The sequence below is a fragment of the Olea europaea genome, chromosome 6 (genome assembly GCF_002742605.1).
Source record: "Olea europaea var. sylvestris chromosome 6, O_europaea_v1, whole genome shotgun sequence".
NCBI classification, from domain to species: domain Eukaryota; kingdom Viridiplantae; phylum Streptophyta; class Magnoliopsida; order Lamiales; family Oleaceae; genus Olea; species Olea europaea.
The window spans coordinates 9,965,120-9,980,900 of NC_036242.1; the positions used below are offsets into that span (position 1 = coordinate 9,965,120).

General features: G+C 37.0%; 2 protein-coding genes across 2 annotated transcripts in view; one reads left to right on the forward strand and one right to left on the reverse strand.

Annotated features, from left to right (window-relative positions):
* The window catches only part of LOC111395798, an 80,217-nt gene that overhangs the window by 17,447 nt on the left and 46,989 nt on the right, over positions 1 to 15,781 (forward strand). The gene's annotated exons all lie outside the window — the stretch shown is intronic.
* On the reverse strand, positions 3,039 to 3,904 carry LOC111395799 (heavy metal-associated isoprenylated plant protein 47-like). The gene is made up of 3 exons (XM_023021953.1): positions 3,866 to 3,904; positions 3,647 to 3,718; positions 3,039 to 3,566 (listed from the first exon to the last, which is right to left on the reverse strand). The coding sequence occupies exons 2-3, from the start codon at positions 3,699 to 3,701 to the stop codon at positions 3,253 to 3,255; spliced, it is 369 nt and encodes a 122-aa protein (XP_022877721.1). The 5' UTR covers positions 3,702 to 3,718; positions 3,866 to 3,904; the 3' UTR covers positions 3,039 to 3,252.

Below are 15,781 nucleotides of genomic sequence, written 5' to 3' on the forward strand. Positions count from 1 at the left end.
ACGTGGGATGAGCTAACGCTCAGTAAGCAAACCTCATGCACATGATGCATGCCTATCATACGCATATGAGTTACTGTAAAATAAAAGGCAATTCTCATCATGTATCCCTTTCTTTTCATTTCTCTAAAAACTTAACATTGACATTGTGAGCTCACTTGGTGTATCGACTAGCCAATCAGAATGCAATGTAAAATTATTATTTGGAACCCAGTCTAGTCCTACCGGTAGTACCGCAAAACGGTTAACATTAACGTTATCATTGGACATTGAACATTGGTCGGGTGCGCCGATCCCCCATGCCCCATTTCCCACTCACACCTTTCATGGTGTAGACATTCACCTCTTAATAAAAACATTGAGGATACATATTTTAAAAATATTCGTTGAGTCGTGACATTTGAAAACTATTTTATTCCTTAAAATTTCATGTATGCTTATGGATGCGTTGATGTGCATGAAATATTCATGACATAAAACGTAATAATTAAAAATCATGTTCACATAATAGCAAATTTATGAACACATTGATACATTTAATAATATCACATGTGCATGAAGACAATGGAAGGTTTACTTGAAATCCTTAGCAATTTACATTTTGAATGACAAGTGAAGACATCGTTAGCCGCCCATGAAGTCTACGTGCAAAAATCCTAGTCATTAATATTTTTTTAGAATTTCAATAGTATTCATCCTAAAATCAATCCATATCCTGATATGAATAAGACTATGACTCGTGTAACTATTCACTTGGGGGATAAATTACTGTATGTTAATTACCATAAACAAAGGAACCCAATGATAAAAACAAGTTTCCTGCTCAAATACAATTTGTGCTAAAGGAATTTACATGAATCATTATAACCTAGTTATAATTATGTATGGGGTATACATATATACATATAGTTACGTGTGCTGGAGAAACTAAAATGGGCCGCTATACAATTGGTTGATCCATAGATTGCAAGATGACTCAAAATAGCGTAAGTTTGACCATATCATGATTCCATCAAATACTGTAAAATGTCACTAATCACTAATTTGTCTATCAAATGATATTAGAATAGAACACAAGTATTACACCTCAAGTGTTTGACTCCAAACACAAAAGACGAAGTGGAAAAGAAGAACAATATTCTACGTTATATCCCTTTTATTTATATTAAAGGATTAAGGATTGATTTTACAAACGGTCACTGAACTTACGCGAAAATTAAAAAAGGTTATTGAAATTTAAAACTTTCAGTAACGATCACTTAAATTTTCGGCGCTTATAGGAATAGTCACTAAAGTTTAAAAATCTTTCAGAAACGGTCACTGAAGTTTAAAAACACTTTTTCAGTTTTTGAGTCATTTTTGCGACAACTTTTCGACAACTTCCGACCATCGATACCTTCGAATTTTGATAATATTGGAAAACCCACAATGTCCCCTTCAATTACCACCCAAATCTCCCCATAATTTCAAGGGATTCGACCAAAAAATCGCCGCAAAATTCATCCAAAAAATCTTAAAATCTGCAAAAATTTTCAAATTTTTTAGGCAACTTTTGCGACGACTTCCGACCGCCAAGACTACCGAATTTTGAAATCGTTGGAAAGCCTACAATATCCTCTTCAATTACTACCTAAAATGTCCTCCAAACTCCAAATGATTTGACCTGAATAAACCCACAAAGTCGGGTACCGAAAAGGCAAAAATCTGCGCAAATATTTCAGATTTTTTGGGCTACTTTTGAGGCAACTTTCTGGTAACTTCCGACCACCAACACCATTGAATTTTGATACCATTGGAAAGCTCACAATGTACTCTTCAATTATCACCAAAATTCTCTCCCAAACTCCAAAGGATTCGACCGGAATAAACCCACAAATTTGGCTATCCGAAAAGGTAAAAATCTAGGCATATTTTTTAGTTTTTTGGGCGACTTTTGCGCCAACTTTTCGGCAAACTCCGACCACCAAGACCGCTGAATTTTGAAACCATTAGAAAGCCCACAATATCCTCTTCAATTAACGCCCAAAATCTCCCTGAAAAGGATTTGGCAAGAATAAACCCACAAAGTTAGCATCCCGAATTTGTGGGTTTATTTCGGTCGAATTCTTTGGAGTTTGGAGAAGATTTTGGATGGTAATTGAAAAGGACATTGTGGGCTTTCCAAAGGTATCAAAATTCGATGGTCTTGGTTGTTGGAAGTCACTGGAAAATTCGCCGCAAATGTCGCCCAAAAAATATGAAAATTTGGGTAGATTTTCAGATTTTTACACAGATTTTCAGATTTTTTAGGCGACTTTTGCTGTGACTTTTTGATTTAATCCCTTGGAGTTGCGGGAAGATTTTGGTCGTAATTGAAGAGGACATTGTATGTTTTCCAACTGTATCAAAATTTGACAGTATTGATGGTCGAAAGTGGCCTAAAAGTTGTCGCAAAAGTAGCCCCAAAAATTGAAAAAGTGTTTTTAAACTTCAGCGACTGTTTTTGAAAGTTTTTAAACTTTAGTGACTGTATCTACAAGTTTTTAAATTTCAGTGATTGTTTTTGAAGGCACCCTAAAACTTAAGTAACCGTTACTGAAAGTTTTAAACTACAGTGACCGTTTTGTAATTTTTATATAAGTTCAGTGTCTGTTGGTGAAAATAACCCAAAGGATTAATGATTTTATTCCATAAAAAAAAATGCACAAAAAGGTCTTCAATTCCAAAATTAAAGCATCAATTATAGTATACATTGATTTTGTTTTGGTAACTAATATCCATCAATTGACTTGATTAGTGCGCTAAGTAATCAAATTGATTATAATTATCAAGTTAATTAAGTTGAATAAAATTTATTTAGATGGAACGTAAATTAATTTAACTATATCTATAGTTTACTTCATAGCTTGGTTCATCTTATTATAATTAACTTTAATAGGCACGAGATCATCTGGGGCGTCCGGTGCATTCCACTGCAAAATATAATTAGTCATGAAAATGTTAAATTCATGAATAAAAAATGAAAATAAATATAAGGACAAATGTTATAATTATAAACACTAATCATATAAAGGCGGAGCGTGACGTTACAGCATGTTTCGACCCCTTGCCAACACAGGCTTCTTGTTCATGTACGACTTCCAAGTCTCAATTTTCTTAAAGGTCTGGTCGATCAACCCTTACTGCAAGGATATTTTAACTTGGTCCTAAAATGAACATTTATCTTAATTTCTAAACATATATTACTGGAAATTCATTTATCTAAAAATTGCTCCGTCACGTGGTGGAGCAATTAGGTGGATTTGGATCATTGACTGGACATACGACATATGCTTGGCATGGACTCGGACAGTAACATGGTGTGTACGGCGGACAAGGTGGAGGCAGGCATGACGGACATGGAGACGGGTATGGTGGTGGGGACGGTGGAGGAGGTGGAGGTGGAGATGGTGGAGGCTTCACGTCTTCCACGCTAACAATTTCCACATCGCAAAATTTCTTCCTGAGAGACATAATCAAGCAAGCACCATCAATTCCTTCTCCAGTTACAACCATTTTATCATCCTTTATAATAGTCATCGAGATCACCCCTGAACCATAATTCGAAATAATATAAACAAAAATATTATAGAAAATACGTACAAAATGTTATGGATTAATATGTACATACCTGGTTCAGCCGCAACAATCTGCATGGCTTTAGATTTCATTTTTTCACTTTGCATTGGTTCACCATTTTTTGCTGAAAATAAATTCGAACCAAGATCAATGAATCCATTATATAAACTTGTTTCTCAACACTGTGTCTATTATAACTGGAAAAAAAAAATAGAGAAAGAAAAGTAAAAGCAACGCTATTAATTTCTTGGAAAAATTGTTAATGGCTTACCTTCATGTTTGGCTATAATTTAAATTGCTATTACACGAGGGAATCGGGTTTATTTATATTAAACAGAAACTTTTGTTTATATATAGCTGCGTGGATACGGAGGAATCTAGGTGCAAACTTCAAACTAGTGAAGCAACTAACTGCCACGGGGATTTGCCACATGTACACCCCCTCACATGAGGAGGGGTCACAATGAAGACTAGAGTATACAAATAGAATTTCTCAACGACTACGTCAATGAAAGAAATAAAAATAAAAAGGGAAAAGATATCCTCTGGATGCAGATCGATTTGGTGGGGGCAGTGAATTAGAAATTAATCGAGTGTGTAAAAAATTAAAGAGACAAAGAGGAATTAACATACGATAATATTAAAATTCGAGGTTTCATTTTAAGACGTCATCTTGTTAATATTTGGTCCCCGTTTTGAGCTCATTTTAATGAATTTTTTTTTTTTGGGGTACAAAATCTCAATAATCTACAGTGAAAAACGAATAAAAAATGCAAAAGTTGAACATATTTTGCCATATTATAATTTGCCTTTATTGGATCGTTGGATATTGTTTGGACTCATTTTTGTGGTCAATAAATTGGGAGAATTGTATGTGGAAGTCAATAAATATTCTTCATCTTGCAATAACGAGAATAGAGAGCTTTTGGGAGAAAATCATAAAAATGCATACGTACTTTCAAGTTTATTGATTTAAAATGAAGATTTCAAGCAAAGAGATTGGAATTTAGTGAATACTCTTGAAGACGTTCAAAGGGAATTCAATATTTCGTGTGATGAATTAGCAATTTATTGCGTGTTGCTGTATTATGAACATGATGGGCTAAATCATTTGTGCTTAAGATGATGATGTAAAGCATTATTTGAAGTTTTAATTAGGAATATTAACGAGCAGAGTCGAGCTGAAATTTGAGGCTCAGGCTCTACTTGAGTAAAAATGGTTCAATTTTTTTTTTGGTCAAAGCTGAGTTAAGCTTTTGTTCGGCCAAAAAATCTAAACTCGACCCGAACTTTGGGCTTGGGACCTTATAAAGCCGAGTCGACCTATTTTTTTATTTTTTTTAATTCCTGACAATTTAACATATTTTTAAAAAATTTTAAATTTGTGCAATTTATACGAATTATAAATAGAATAAAAGCTACAAACTTTCTCACTTTTATTGGGTTTGGGACTAACTACAATCAATGTAGATGGAATTAAAATTGTACACAAATAAAATATTTCGTGTACAATTTTTCTAGAAACAAATAAGTTTAAAAAATTACCTTTTTAAAAAAAAATTAATCAATTTAAAAACTTACAATTTGCCTTCTCTTTCAAACAATTTGATGGTATGTTGTGATGTGGATTGAGCACCTACACAATGCACGTAAAGGAGCCCTATAATTATGATTCATGAACCAAGAAAAAATAAAATTGGCCAAGATCCATTGAATCTTGATACTGCATGAACAAAGCCATATATAATACATGCTCATTTGAAAAGAATTGAGTTAGCTAATTTGTGTCACAAAATAATTTCAGCCAGGATGAGAAAATTTTGGATTGTGACACAATTGTCAATGGTAACATATGGCCAAAAGTCGTGACCTTTGGCCGGTAAAAGGTCAAAAAGTAGTGGTCCACGAGCTCAAGATAGCCGACTCATGAAAAAAAATTGAATTTGCCTTGGTCCATGGCTCATCTCAATCCAACCCCTAGCTGCCATGGACAGAGCAATAATGAACCGAGCCCATGAGTAGCTCCTCTCATTTGCCACCCCTTAACATATCTGAATAATTAAGAAAGTCCAACAAGCAGACACGATCCGAGTCATAAACGGCTGGGAAAAACAAGCTACTTAGTATGTAAAAATTCATTTTCACAGCTGCAAATCAAATACCGTTATAGATATGATAGTGAGTATTTTTGTTATAAGCTAATTGATATGTACATATCAGAATCTATTTCACAGAGTAACAACCTTCAGTTTTCACTACATTGTAAAGCTCCAATATACAGACTATAGGTTTATAAAAGCTAATTTTCTGACTTTAAAAAGAAGAAAAGGTATTTTCATCCTTTTAATTATTAGAGTTTTTTTTATATTTTTTTTAATCAACAAAACTTATTTTCTAATAGTAAATTGCTTTAATTTATATGGTATAAATATATTTGGCAGGGATAAGATTGTAAAGTCAATATAGAACTGTTGATACACTAAAAGTGCAGCCCAAATCAAATAGCCCAAAGAGTGAAACCCAATTGGGGAATCCAGGATAAAGGTCCAAACAGGATTATTGATGAATGCGGTGGAAGCCCACAAACACGGTAACATCATCGCCCAAACTTGCAAGACGCCCAAAATCTGAGCGAATGGAGTACCTTACGGTCGCCCAGAGCAATGACCCCGTTCTAGCCCAAGCTTTCGAATCGTCTAGGATCTTAGCAAGCATAAAACATTATGGTTATCCAGAATAACAGTTATTAAAGCAGTTATTGAGTGATTTTATCACATTCCATGATTCAAGGAGCCCAGTTGAAAGCGGTTGAACGAAAAAGAATAATGGCAACAGTTAGAGATCGCAGTTCCACGACAAGTTAGCCACCATAAATAAAGTGGGTAGTTATACAATAATCAAGCAGTTTCCAAGCGATTTGTCACAAAAAAATATCAAGGGAATATAAAAGGAAGAGGAGACAGAGAATATGTAATTACGATTTCTTAGTTTAAACTTAAACACTTCTTTTAGTACTCGTGTGCTTGTACCCCTTGGAGGCATTCTATTTATTTTCAATTGTAAATCATCGCCAATAAAACATCCATTTTTGGAATTTTGTCTCAAGAGGTTTATTCCTTACACAATCTTCTGATTCCTTTTTAATTGTTAGCGACTACCCGTGAGAAATAATTTGGCACGCCCAGTGGGACCTTGGTGTTTGGTGTTGAAGATACAAAAGGTGAAACAATATGTCTGACAAATCTGATAAGGAAGCAGCAAGTCAGGGAGGAGTCCAGTCTGTGATCTAGCGATATGAGGAGCGGCAAAGCTCTCCACGAACAGAGGGACAGAGTTAGAGCAGTCACTGTCATTACGAACCAATGACAGAGTTGAGTCCTCGAACCATGCGTGCATTGCTTGGAGAACTCACACAGGATGTCGTTGAACAAGTAAATCTACGAAATGTTGATAATATGGAAAGATTTACCCAAAATGGGAATGCACATTATGACAACATAGCCAAACAACTGAATAAATTAAATGAAATAATGAATAAGTTAGTAGGTCAAATTTGTCAGCCAGTTGTGCCTATTGCAAATCACTTTCAAACTAGGACAATCATGGGACATAATTCCCTAGTCCTAAGTTCAAATCAGGGGATAGAACCACCTTTTGGTCCACCTACTTCAAACCAGGGGATGGTGTAATGCCAAATCAGAATAGTGGTAATGGTACATCTAACTTGGGGGGTAACCTAAATATAAGAGATAATGTCCTAAATAATGGATAGAATACCCCACATGTCAATGATGGAATAAATATTCAGGGTAATGGTAACAATGGCCCAAATCATGGCAACTTTGTTGCCAACCAAGGACCAAATATCAGGCCTTAGGCAAATCAATCGACCAACCAACCTGTAGAAATTCCATATGACCTCAACGTCATGTTGAGAAATCAAATTATAGAAATAGTGCAAGATCAAATGGCTTTTGGGGTACGTCCTGTCATTAGGCCGACTTACACAAAGCCATACCCTAATTGGGTAGACCAAGCATATACATGACCTAGAGGGTATAAAGTGCCAGAATTTTCATTATTTACCGGTTTAGGAGAGATGTCTACTCTAGAACACATATGACGATTCACACTGCAAAGTGGTGAAGTAACCGACGACCATAAAATGAGGTTGTTCCCTAGTTCATTAACAAGAGTAGCTTTTTCTTGGTTCATCAATTTGCCAGCGAACTTTGTTCAAACATGGCAATAATTGAAGCAATTTTTCCATGCTCAATTTTATAAGACTGAGTCTGAAGTTACTTTGGCCGATTTGGTGAATCTACGTCAAATGCCAAGCGGATGGACAGAAGGTTTCCTTCAAAGGTTCAAGACAGCAAGAAGTAAATGTTTTGTACCTTTGCCCGAGAAGGAGTTTGTCAAAATCTCTCAAAGTTATCTAAGCTTTGATTTGAAAAAGAAATTTCAAGACAGAGAATTTCTTGATCTTTTCCCAATTGAGCGCAAACATGATTAGGTATGAACGATTAATAAGAGAAGAAGAGCAAATGAAAAATTCTAGCAAGGGGACTTATTATAGAGACCCAAATTTTAATTTTCATACCATTAATGACGAGTATTACGATCAAACTGAAATATGTTTGGCCGAATTAATCAAAGGAGGCGCGTATACTTGTCCTATAATGGCTAAGCCTAGATCGTCGGGCAAGGATGAGCTTATAAAAGATGAAAATAGAAAGGCTAGAACGTTCTCGTTCAATGTAACCAAAGTTGACCTTATATTTGATAAACTATATAAAGATAAGCAGATAAAGCTGAGCGATAAACATAAGTTTCCAAGCCTTGAACAAATCAAGGGTAAAAAATATTGTAAGTGGCATAACGCATGGTCGCATTTGACTAACAACTGTTTGGTTTTTCGCCATGTGTTACAGGACGCCATTGAATCAGGACGAATCACATTCGAGGATAAGAAGAAGATGGCAGTGGATGAAAATCCTTTTCCACAGCCACTTGGGGTGAACATGGTGACGACTGATTTCAAAAACAAGTTGCCAAAATTCAAGTTGGTTATAGATGACGGAGAAGAGGACCCTGGGCCACACCCCAGTGTCTTTGAACGTATCAAAGGGAAGGAGCCTAAAAAGGATGAAGACGTCCTGTGTGCAAGATGTAAAAGAGAAGTGAGTGCAAATACAGAGAAATTAGGGATATGGCAGCATCACCATCGCCCTAGTTTTTTTTCCCAAACTCTCAGCCTGGTAGAGGGCGAGGTACATCATTTTATAGGGGACTGCCTTTTGAGAGGCAGTTCAGGTCAATAAATAATGAGAGAACATTTAGGCCGCAACCTCGCCAACCAAATGTATGGCATTTGTTCCAGTATAATGCAGGAAGGGTGATACCCTTCAACGAGATGACTAGAACCCAACAAAGGCATTTTTAACGAAATTATGGACGAATGATGAGGCAACAACAGGGAGTGCCACGTCCTAAGGCTCTTAAACTACTCAAGGTGGCCAATCAAAATGTTCTCGAAGACAGTGAAGAGATTGGTACAGGAGAATTGATGGAAGAATTGCCAGGGAATTCTTCTGGGAGATCGAAGTTTGAGCGAGGTAGAAAGGATGGAGAAGATCCAGATCAGCCCCTTACTATTCAGTTTGGTACGTTACCTCTTGTCATGGCTAATAATTATTTATTAGCCAATGAGTTCAAGAACAAAGAGAAAGAAGAAGAAGACAGGGAGGATAACGAGGAAGAAGCATGTCTGCTGGAATGTGAAGAAGGCCAAACTTCTAGAGGGGTCTACAGTGGTGAAGAGGATGATAGTATGACGGACATCGAAGAGGAAATTGATATGGAAGCAGAAAGAAGAAAGAGAGGAGTATCGCACAATACTCTGTTGAAGCAACTATATCGAGAGGGAGTTCGTGGAGTGGACTTGTTGGGGGAACCATCTGGGCGTTCTTTCGATTATTTCGTGCTGTACGGGACGCTCAAGAAGAAAAAGAGAGTACCTCGCTTTGAAAAGTATGGATCACCTCTAAGAATAATGCCTCCTCCCACAAGTTGGGTAACCGAAGAAGAAGCATTAGAAAATAATACAAAGGAAATTCAGGAAGCGGAAGCTCAGTGTGACATACTGCATGTTGACTTATCACAAAAGGATAATTCAACAGAGAACAAGCAGAAGTGGAAATAGAGCGACCTCCTAGGCATTTTGCTCCTAATGTACTTCTTGAGATTAAGAAAGAAATAGAGCGATTATTAAAAGCAAGCTTTATTAGAATAGTCAGATATGTAGAGTGGTTGTCCAATATCGTGCCAGTGCTAAAAAAGAATGGTAAATTAAGGGTGTGCATAGACTTTAGGAACCTAAACATAGCCACACCCAAAGATGAATATACAATGCCTACGGTAGATTCTTTAGTAGACTTGACTGCTGGACACATAATATATTCCTTCATGGATGGGTATTCAGGATACAATCAAATTTATATAGTTGAGGAAGATATACAAAAAAGTACCTTTAGGTGCCCTAGATCTCTAGGATGTTTTCAATGGGTAGTTATGCCTTTCGGCCTGAAAAATGCAGGAGCGACTTATCAAAGGGCAATGAACTTGATTTTTCATGATATGATAGGCAAGTTTGTTGAGGTGTATGTAGATGATATAGTGGTCAAATCCATTAAAAAAGATGACCATTTTGAACAATTGAGATGTTCATTTGAGCGAATGAAGCAATATAAACTAAAATTGAATCCCTTGAAATGTACATTTGGCGTTAATGCAGGAAACTTCATTGGTTTCTTAGTACACAAAAGGGGGATTTAACTTGAAAAAAATAAATCGGCTGAACAAGAATCAATAGCTGGAATGGTCGCGCAAGAAAACCAATTTGGTGAAGAAAGGGCGATTTACTACTTGAGTAGACGGTTAACAAAATGTGAATATAATTACTCTGCCATTGAAAAATTATGTCTTGCATTGTATTTCACGTGTACGAAATTAAGGGCTTATTTATGGCCCGTAACTGTTTATTTGATTTCTAGAGTAAATTTGGTTAATTATATGTTCTCTCGCCCTATTTTACACTAGAGGGTAGGCCTTTGGACGTTAGCATTATTAGAATTTGAAATACAATACATACCTCAAAAGGCAATAAAAAATCAGGCTTTGGCTAACTTTCTGGCCGATCATCCATGCCTTGACATGCCTGAGGAAATTGAATTAGAAATCAATTCATTCGAATTAAAACCTTGGGTTTTATATTTCGACGGGTCAAAAACCTCTAAAGGTGCAGGAGTAGGAGTAGCATTGATAAATCTAGGGATTTGATACAAGTTCGCATTCACTTTGGATAGGATGTGCACCAACAATCAAGTCGAATATGAAGCCTTAATCGTGGGCTTAGAATTAATGATAGATATGGAGGTAAAGAATGTAATCGTTAGAGGCGATTCTCAATTGGTAATTCACCAATTGATCGGTGATTTTAAGTGCTAAAGTGATTCCATTATAAGTCAATATGAAATCGCCCAAGAATTGTTGGAAGAATTCGACCAAGTAGAGTTTCAATGTGTTAATAGGATATATAATGACATAGCAAATGAGTTGGCCCAGATGGCCTCAGGGTATTCAAAGGCTTTAAATTGGAAATCTACTTATGAATATGGAGTAATATTGCCCGTAGTCCAAAGAAGGACGAGAATGATTGAAATTCATTGCATACAAGATGGAGATGCAATAGATTGAAGGGCAGAGATTAAAAGGTTTTTTAAGGAACCTAATAAAGAAGGTAGTAGAAAAATGAAGTTGCGTCTGCAAAACTATACACTAATAGATAAAGAGTTGTTTAAGAAATGCTCTGATGGTATATTACTAAAACGTGTAAGTTTGCAAGAAGTCAGAACAATCATGGCTGAAGTGCATTAAGGGATATGTGGAGCTCATCAAGCTGGCCAAAAGATGAGATGGTTAATTATTAGGAATGGATATTTTTACCCAAGATGGGAGAATCATGTGTTCAATATGCGAAAAGTTGTCTAGCATGCCAAAAGCATGGTCCAATACAAAAAGCGCCAGCAAAAGAGATGGCACCCATTATCAAACCCTGGCCGTTCAAGGGTTCGACGATAGACCTGATAGGGAAGATTTATCCCCCATCGTCCAAGCAACATACATTTGTTATAGTTGCAACTGATTTTTTCACTAAATGGGTAGAAGTGATACCTTTAAAAGAGATTACCCAAAAGAGTGTCATAGAATTTATCCGTATTCCACAAACTTTGATGGTAGATCACGGAACTTCTTTAAATGGAGATCAAGTGAATAAATTCTTGAGCGAGTTTGGAGTTAAATTAGTGAACTCCATACCATATTACGCTCAATCTAATGGACAAGTAGAATCTTCTAATAAGATTTTAAAAAATATCATAAGAAAAATGATAGATAAAAATGTCAGAAATTGGCACGAATGTCTAAACAAAGCCTTATGGGCTTATAGGACGTCGCCTCGATCAAGTACCAAAGTTACTCCTTTCCAACTTACTTATGGACAGGAGGCCGTTTTGCCTATAGAAATCAATGTGCGATCAATTAGAGTGTGTTTGCAACATAAGTTAAGTGATGGTGAGTATACCGAATCACTAGTTCAAAACTTATTGGAGTTGGACGAATTAAAGTTGGACGTCCTAGATAGATTGTAAGTTCAAAAACAAAGGATGGCTAAGTTTTATAATAAAAAAGTTATAGCCAAGTCATTTAGCTTGGGCGAATTGGTATGGAAGATAATACTCCCTTTGGATAGTAAGGATAGAAAGTATGACAAGTGTTCGGCCAATTGGGAAGGGCCATATAAAGTAAATAGTGTGTTGCCTAATGGAGCCTATCAATTAGAAGATTTAGATGGCACCAAGTACATGAGGTTCATTAATGGCAAATATTTAAAAATGTATGTTCCTTCCTTATGAGAGAATGAACAAATAAATGCGTAATCAAATTGCGTTGAATGATCGTAGATAAATAAGGCCAAAATGAAATACGTTCAAATAAATTCCTTTATTATCAAATATTCATTACAAATTGTGAGATACAAAATACTAAATGCTCTATAAGCTACAATTGAGGGCAAACTAATTTCTCGATCGATCGCCAAGCAAGAGGGTGAACAAACATTGGTCGTCGTCCTGATCGCACTGCTGTAAGGGCAGGTATAGAGGTCGAGAAGCACTCTCAACAAGCAAAAAGGAAGAAAAGCACCCTCAAATCGACTACCTAATCGCATTGCTGCAGTAACGGGCAAGGAAACTGAGAAGCACTCTCAGCAAGCAAAGTGGCTTGAAAAGCATTTTCAAAAATTGCATTCCATCATTGAATTCCTTACAAAGAACATGGAGACGATGGGAAGAACTTCGCTGGCCAAAGAATATTTCCTATATCTCCCATACCAAAGGTGACATCAAAACAGATAGCAAAATGGGCGGATCAAATTATCTATTTCTATGGAAGACGAAAATTTTGGATCAATTGTTGAGATGCCAAACGATGGCAGCAAATTAGTTTTTGAAGAAAAGAATGAAAATGGTGAGTGCGAAATACACACGCATTTATAAAGGTGTGAAGGTGAAAAGACAAAATATGAATGGCCATATTCGTACCTAATAACTGAAATCAAATGCCCATAGTCTTTGGAAAAAGATAGAAATACCAAGGAAGAATGTACATGAATCTTAGCGTAAAGCAATTAAATGCTTGGGAGGTTGACGATTAAGGACAACGCCAATTAATATGCAAGTAGACAAATTAGTCGTCCATCTTTGCTTGAAGCTCCTTCATCTCTGTAGCCAAACTTGTCATCAAAGAGTCTTCGATCATAAAGTCTGAAGAGATTTCTTTTAATTTGTCCTCGGCTTTTTTAATCTCTAGAAGCAAAGACTCTCTTTCAGATGCAGCACGAACATATTGAGTACTCCTAGCCTTCAGTTCAACATTTTTGGCTAGCAAGGAGAGGATGTTAGAGTGAACAACCTTCAACGTCGTTTTAAAGTCAGCAGAAACATTGAGCGATGGAAGTGTAAGTGCTTGCACCAATTTCGCACTCAATAGCTCAAGTTTATCCTTATATTTAGTAGCACTAGCCTGGCCGATAGCTATGTCCATAAAAGACACATACTCAAATATTAACTGCTTGAGAAACTTCATATTTTTCTCTGAAGAAGCAGAAGGATGATTGGTTGAAGTAGGGCGAGATGTCTTGACTCCTAGGAAGTAAACAAGTCCTAGATGGAACATACAATGTCATCAGCCCATGCAAAGAAAAATGCCAACATTGAGGACTTTCATTAGAATAAACGAAGCGAAAATGAAAGTGAAGCAAAAGGTTACCTCATCAGCAATCTTGGAAAATTCAGGCATATCACCAGTTGGCTCCACCACCTGTGGAGACTTCCCCTTATCTGGGCGAGAAGACTCTGTCACAACGGGCAGGCCCATGGGTGCCTCTGCATAATTTAAGAAGCAACGAATTAGAAACCAGTAGCACAAGCAAAGGTAAAACATCAAAATATGTATTACCTTCTGGTTCGACATTTGGGGGATCGGCGCCCTAGGAAGAAGGTGGCCCTTCTACTGGTAGTGATGAAGGTTCCGAGACTAAGGGTTTCTCTTTAACCATAATCCCTTCATTAGCTGATTTGGATGAAGCAGCTTCAGCAGAAGATGATGGAGCAGGAGTTGCCAAAACCAAAGCCTTCGAAGGAGAGGCTGGACTTTTCTGAGAAATTCAGGTAAACCATTAGTACATAGAAAAGTATGTTCGTGAATAAACAAATTCAATTACCTTTCTTCTAAGGATGAGAGGAGCGTTATCATCATCATCATTATCATCCTGTAAAATGGGAGATGTTGAAGCTGACTGTTTGCTGCTTAAGGCACCTTTAGCTGCAGTAGCCTTGGCAGGTAGAGAAGCAGACGGATGGATAGAATGTTTAGCGCGAGCAAGGAAGGAAGGATTCCTAATGGACACAGGGGTGACCAAAATAGGAGAAGTAGAGGGAGTGTCTGGCTGGTCCAGTAAATGGAAGGCACGATTAGCATCAGTTGCAAACAATCGGCATTTTACTGATGGCTAAAGCTGTTCAAAAAGAGGATGGACGGCACAGCTAGAATTGAAAGGGGCTAATGAAAATTTGCTCGTCAAAAGAATGTTGCGAGCATCTATAGCTTGTGCCTCTACCTTATTAATAGTGTGAAAGTGGTCTGTCAAATTTTTGGAGTAGCAAGGAGGAACAGGCCAAGTTTGGCCAAAACCAAGTTAGCGAGCAAAAAATTGGGGAGCATATATTTCAACCCTAGCTTTAGCATTGGTTCCAGTTAAGATATCGTGGAACAATTCCCTCCCAATAAAAAACTGAACCCAAACAAGCAGAGAGACACTTGCACTGTCTAGGGTGGATGGAGGTTGCACATAATCTGAAGTCAAGTGAGCAGGAAAATGAAAGAAGGAAGGAATCGAATTTAAGGGATAAAAGAATGAAAAATGTCCCTACTGGACATATTTACAGGGCTCAATGGATCAATGGCTAGTCCATAGCAGCTAGCAGAATGAAGAGAAATAGATGGAGCACCAAGTGGTAGAAAGTATGCTCTCAACCACAGTTGAATGAACCAAAGGGGCCCACTGTCAGTGAGAGATGCACAACTCTTCAGTTGAAATTGAAGGGAAGCCATGCCTCTATAAAGGGCAGCTAAAAAGAAGGAACATAAGTTCAAAAGCCTATCACGCGCCAATTCATGCGCTATGGGTAAGTAGCTCATAGAAGCTTTCATACTTGGCACGCAGAGAATATATTTACAAAGACAAATCTGAAGAAAAGCCATACGCTCAGCATGGGAAGGTTTAGCGCTTAAGTGATTATAAAAGCCTTGCAGGCTTGAATAAGACTCAGTAAGTTTCTTGTCAAATTTCGGGACAACACTGGAAATCAAGATACCAGGAAAGATGGTATCGCCCAAAGGCGGAAGATTTACTAGGGCTCCAACGTCCCTTAAAGTAATAGACATGGGACCAAGAGGGAAAACGAAGGTGTTATATTCAGAAGACCAAAAACTCAAAGCAATAGGAAAAAGCACTGGGTTGAAAATTAGGGGTTGAAGAGTGATTTCTAATAAGTCTGAAATCCTA

What these genes read in the sequence shown, in the direction of transcription:
- LOC111395799 (XM_023021953.1), bottom strand. Translation starts at nt 3,701, where the DNA reads ATGCAAAGTGAAAAAATGAAATCTAAAGCCATGCAGATTGTTGCGGCT. An exon ending in GATTGTTGCGGCTGAACCAG is followed by an intron (nt 3,567 to 3,646) that starts GTATGTACATAT and finishes ATTATGGTTCAG; the next exon opens with GGGTGATCTCGATGACTATT.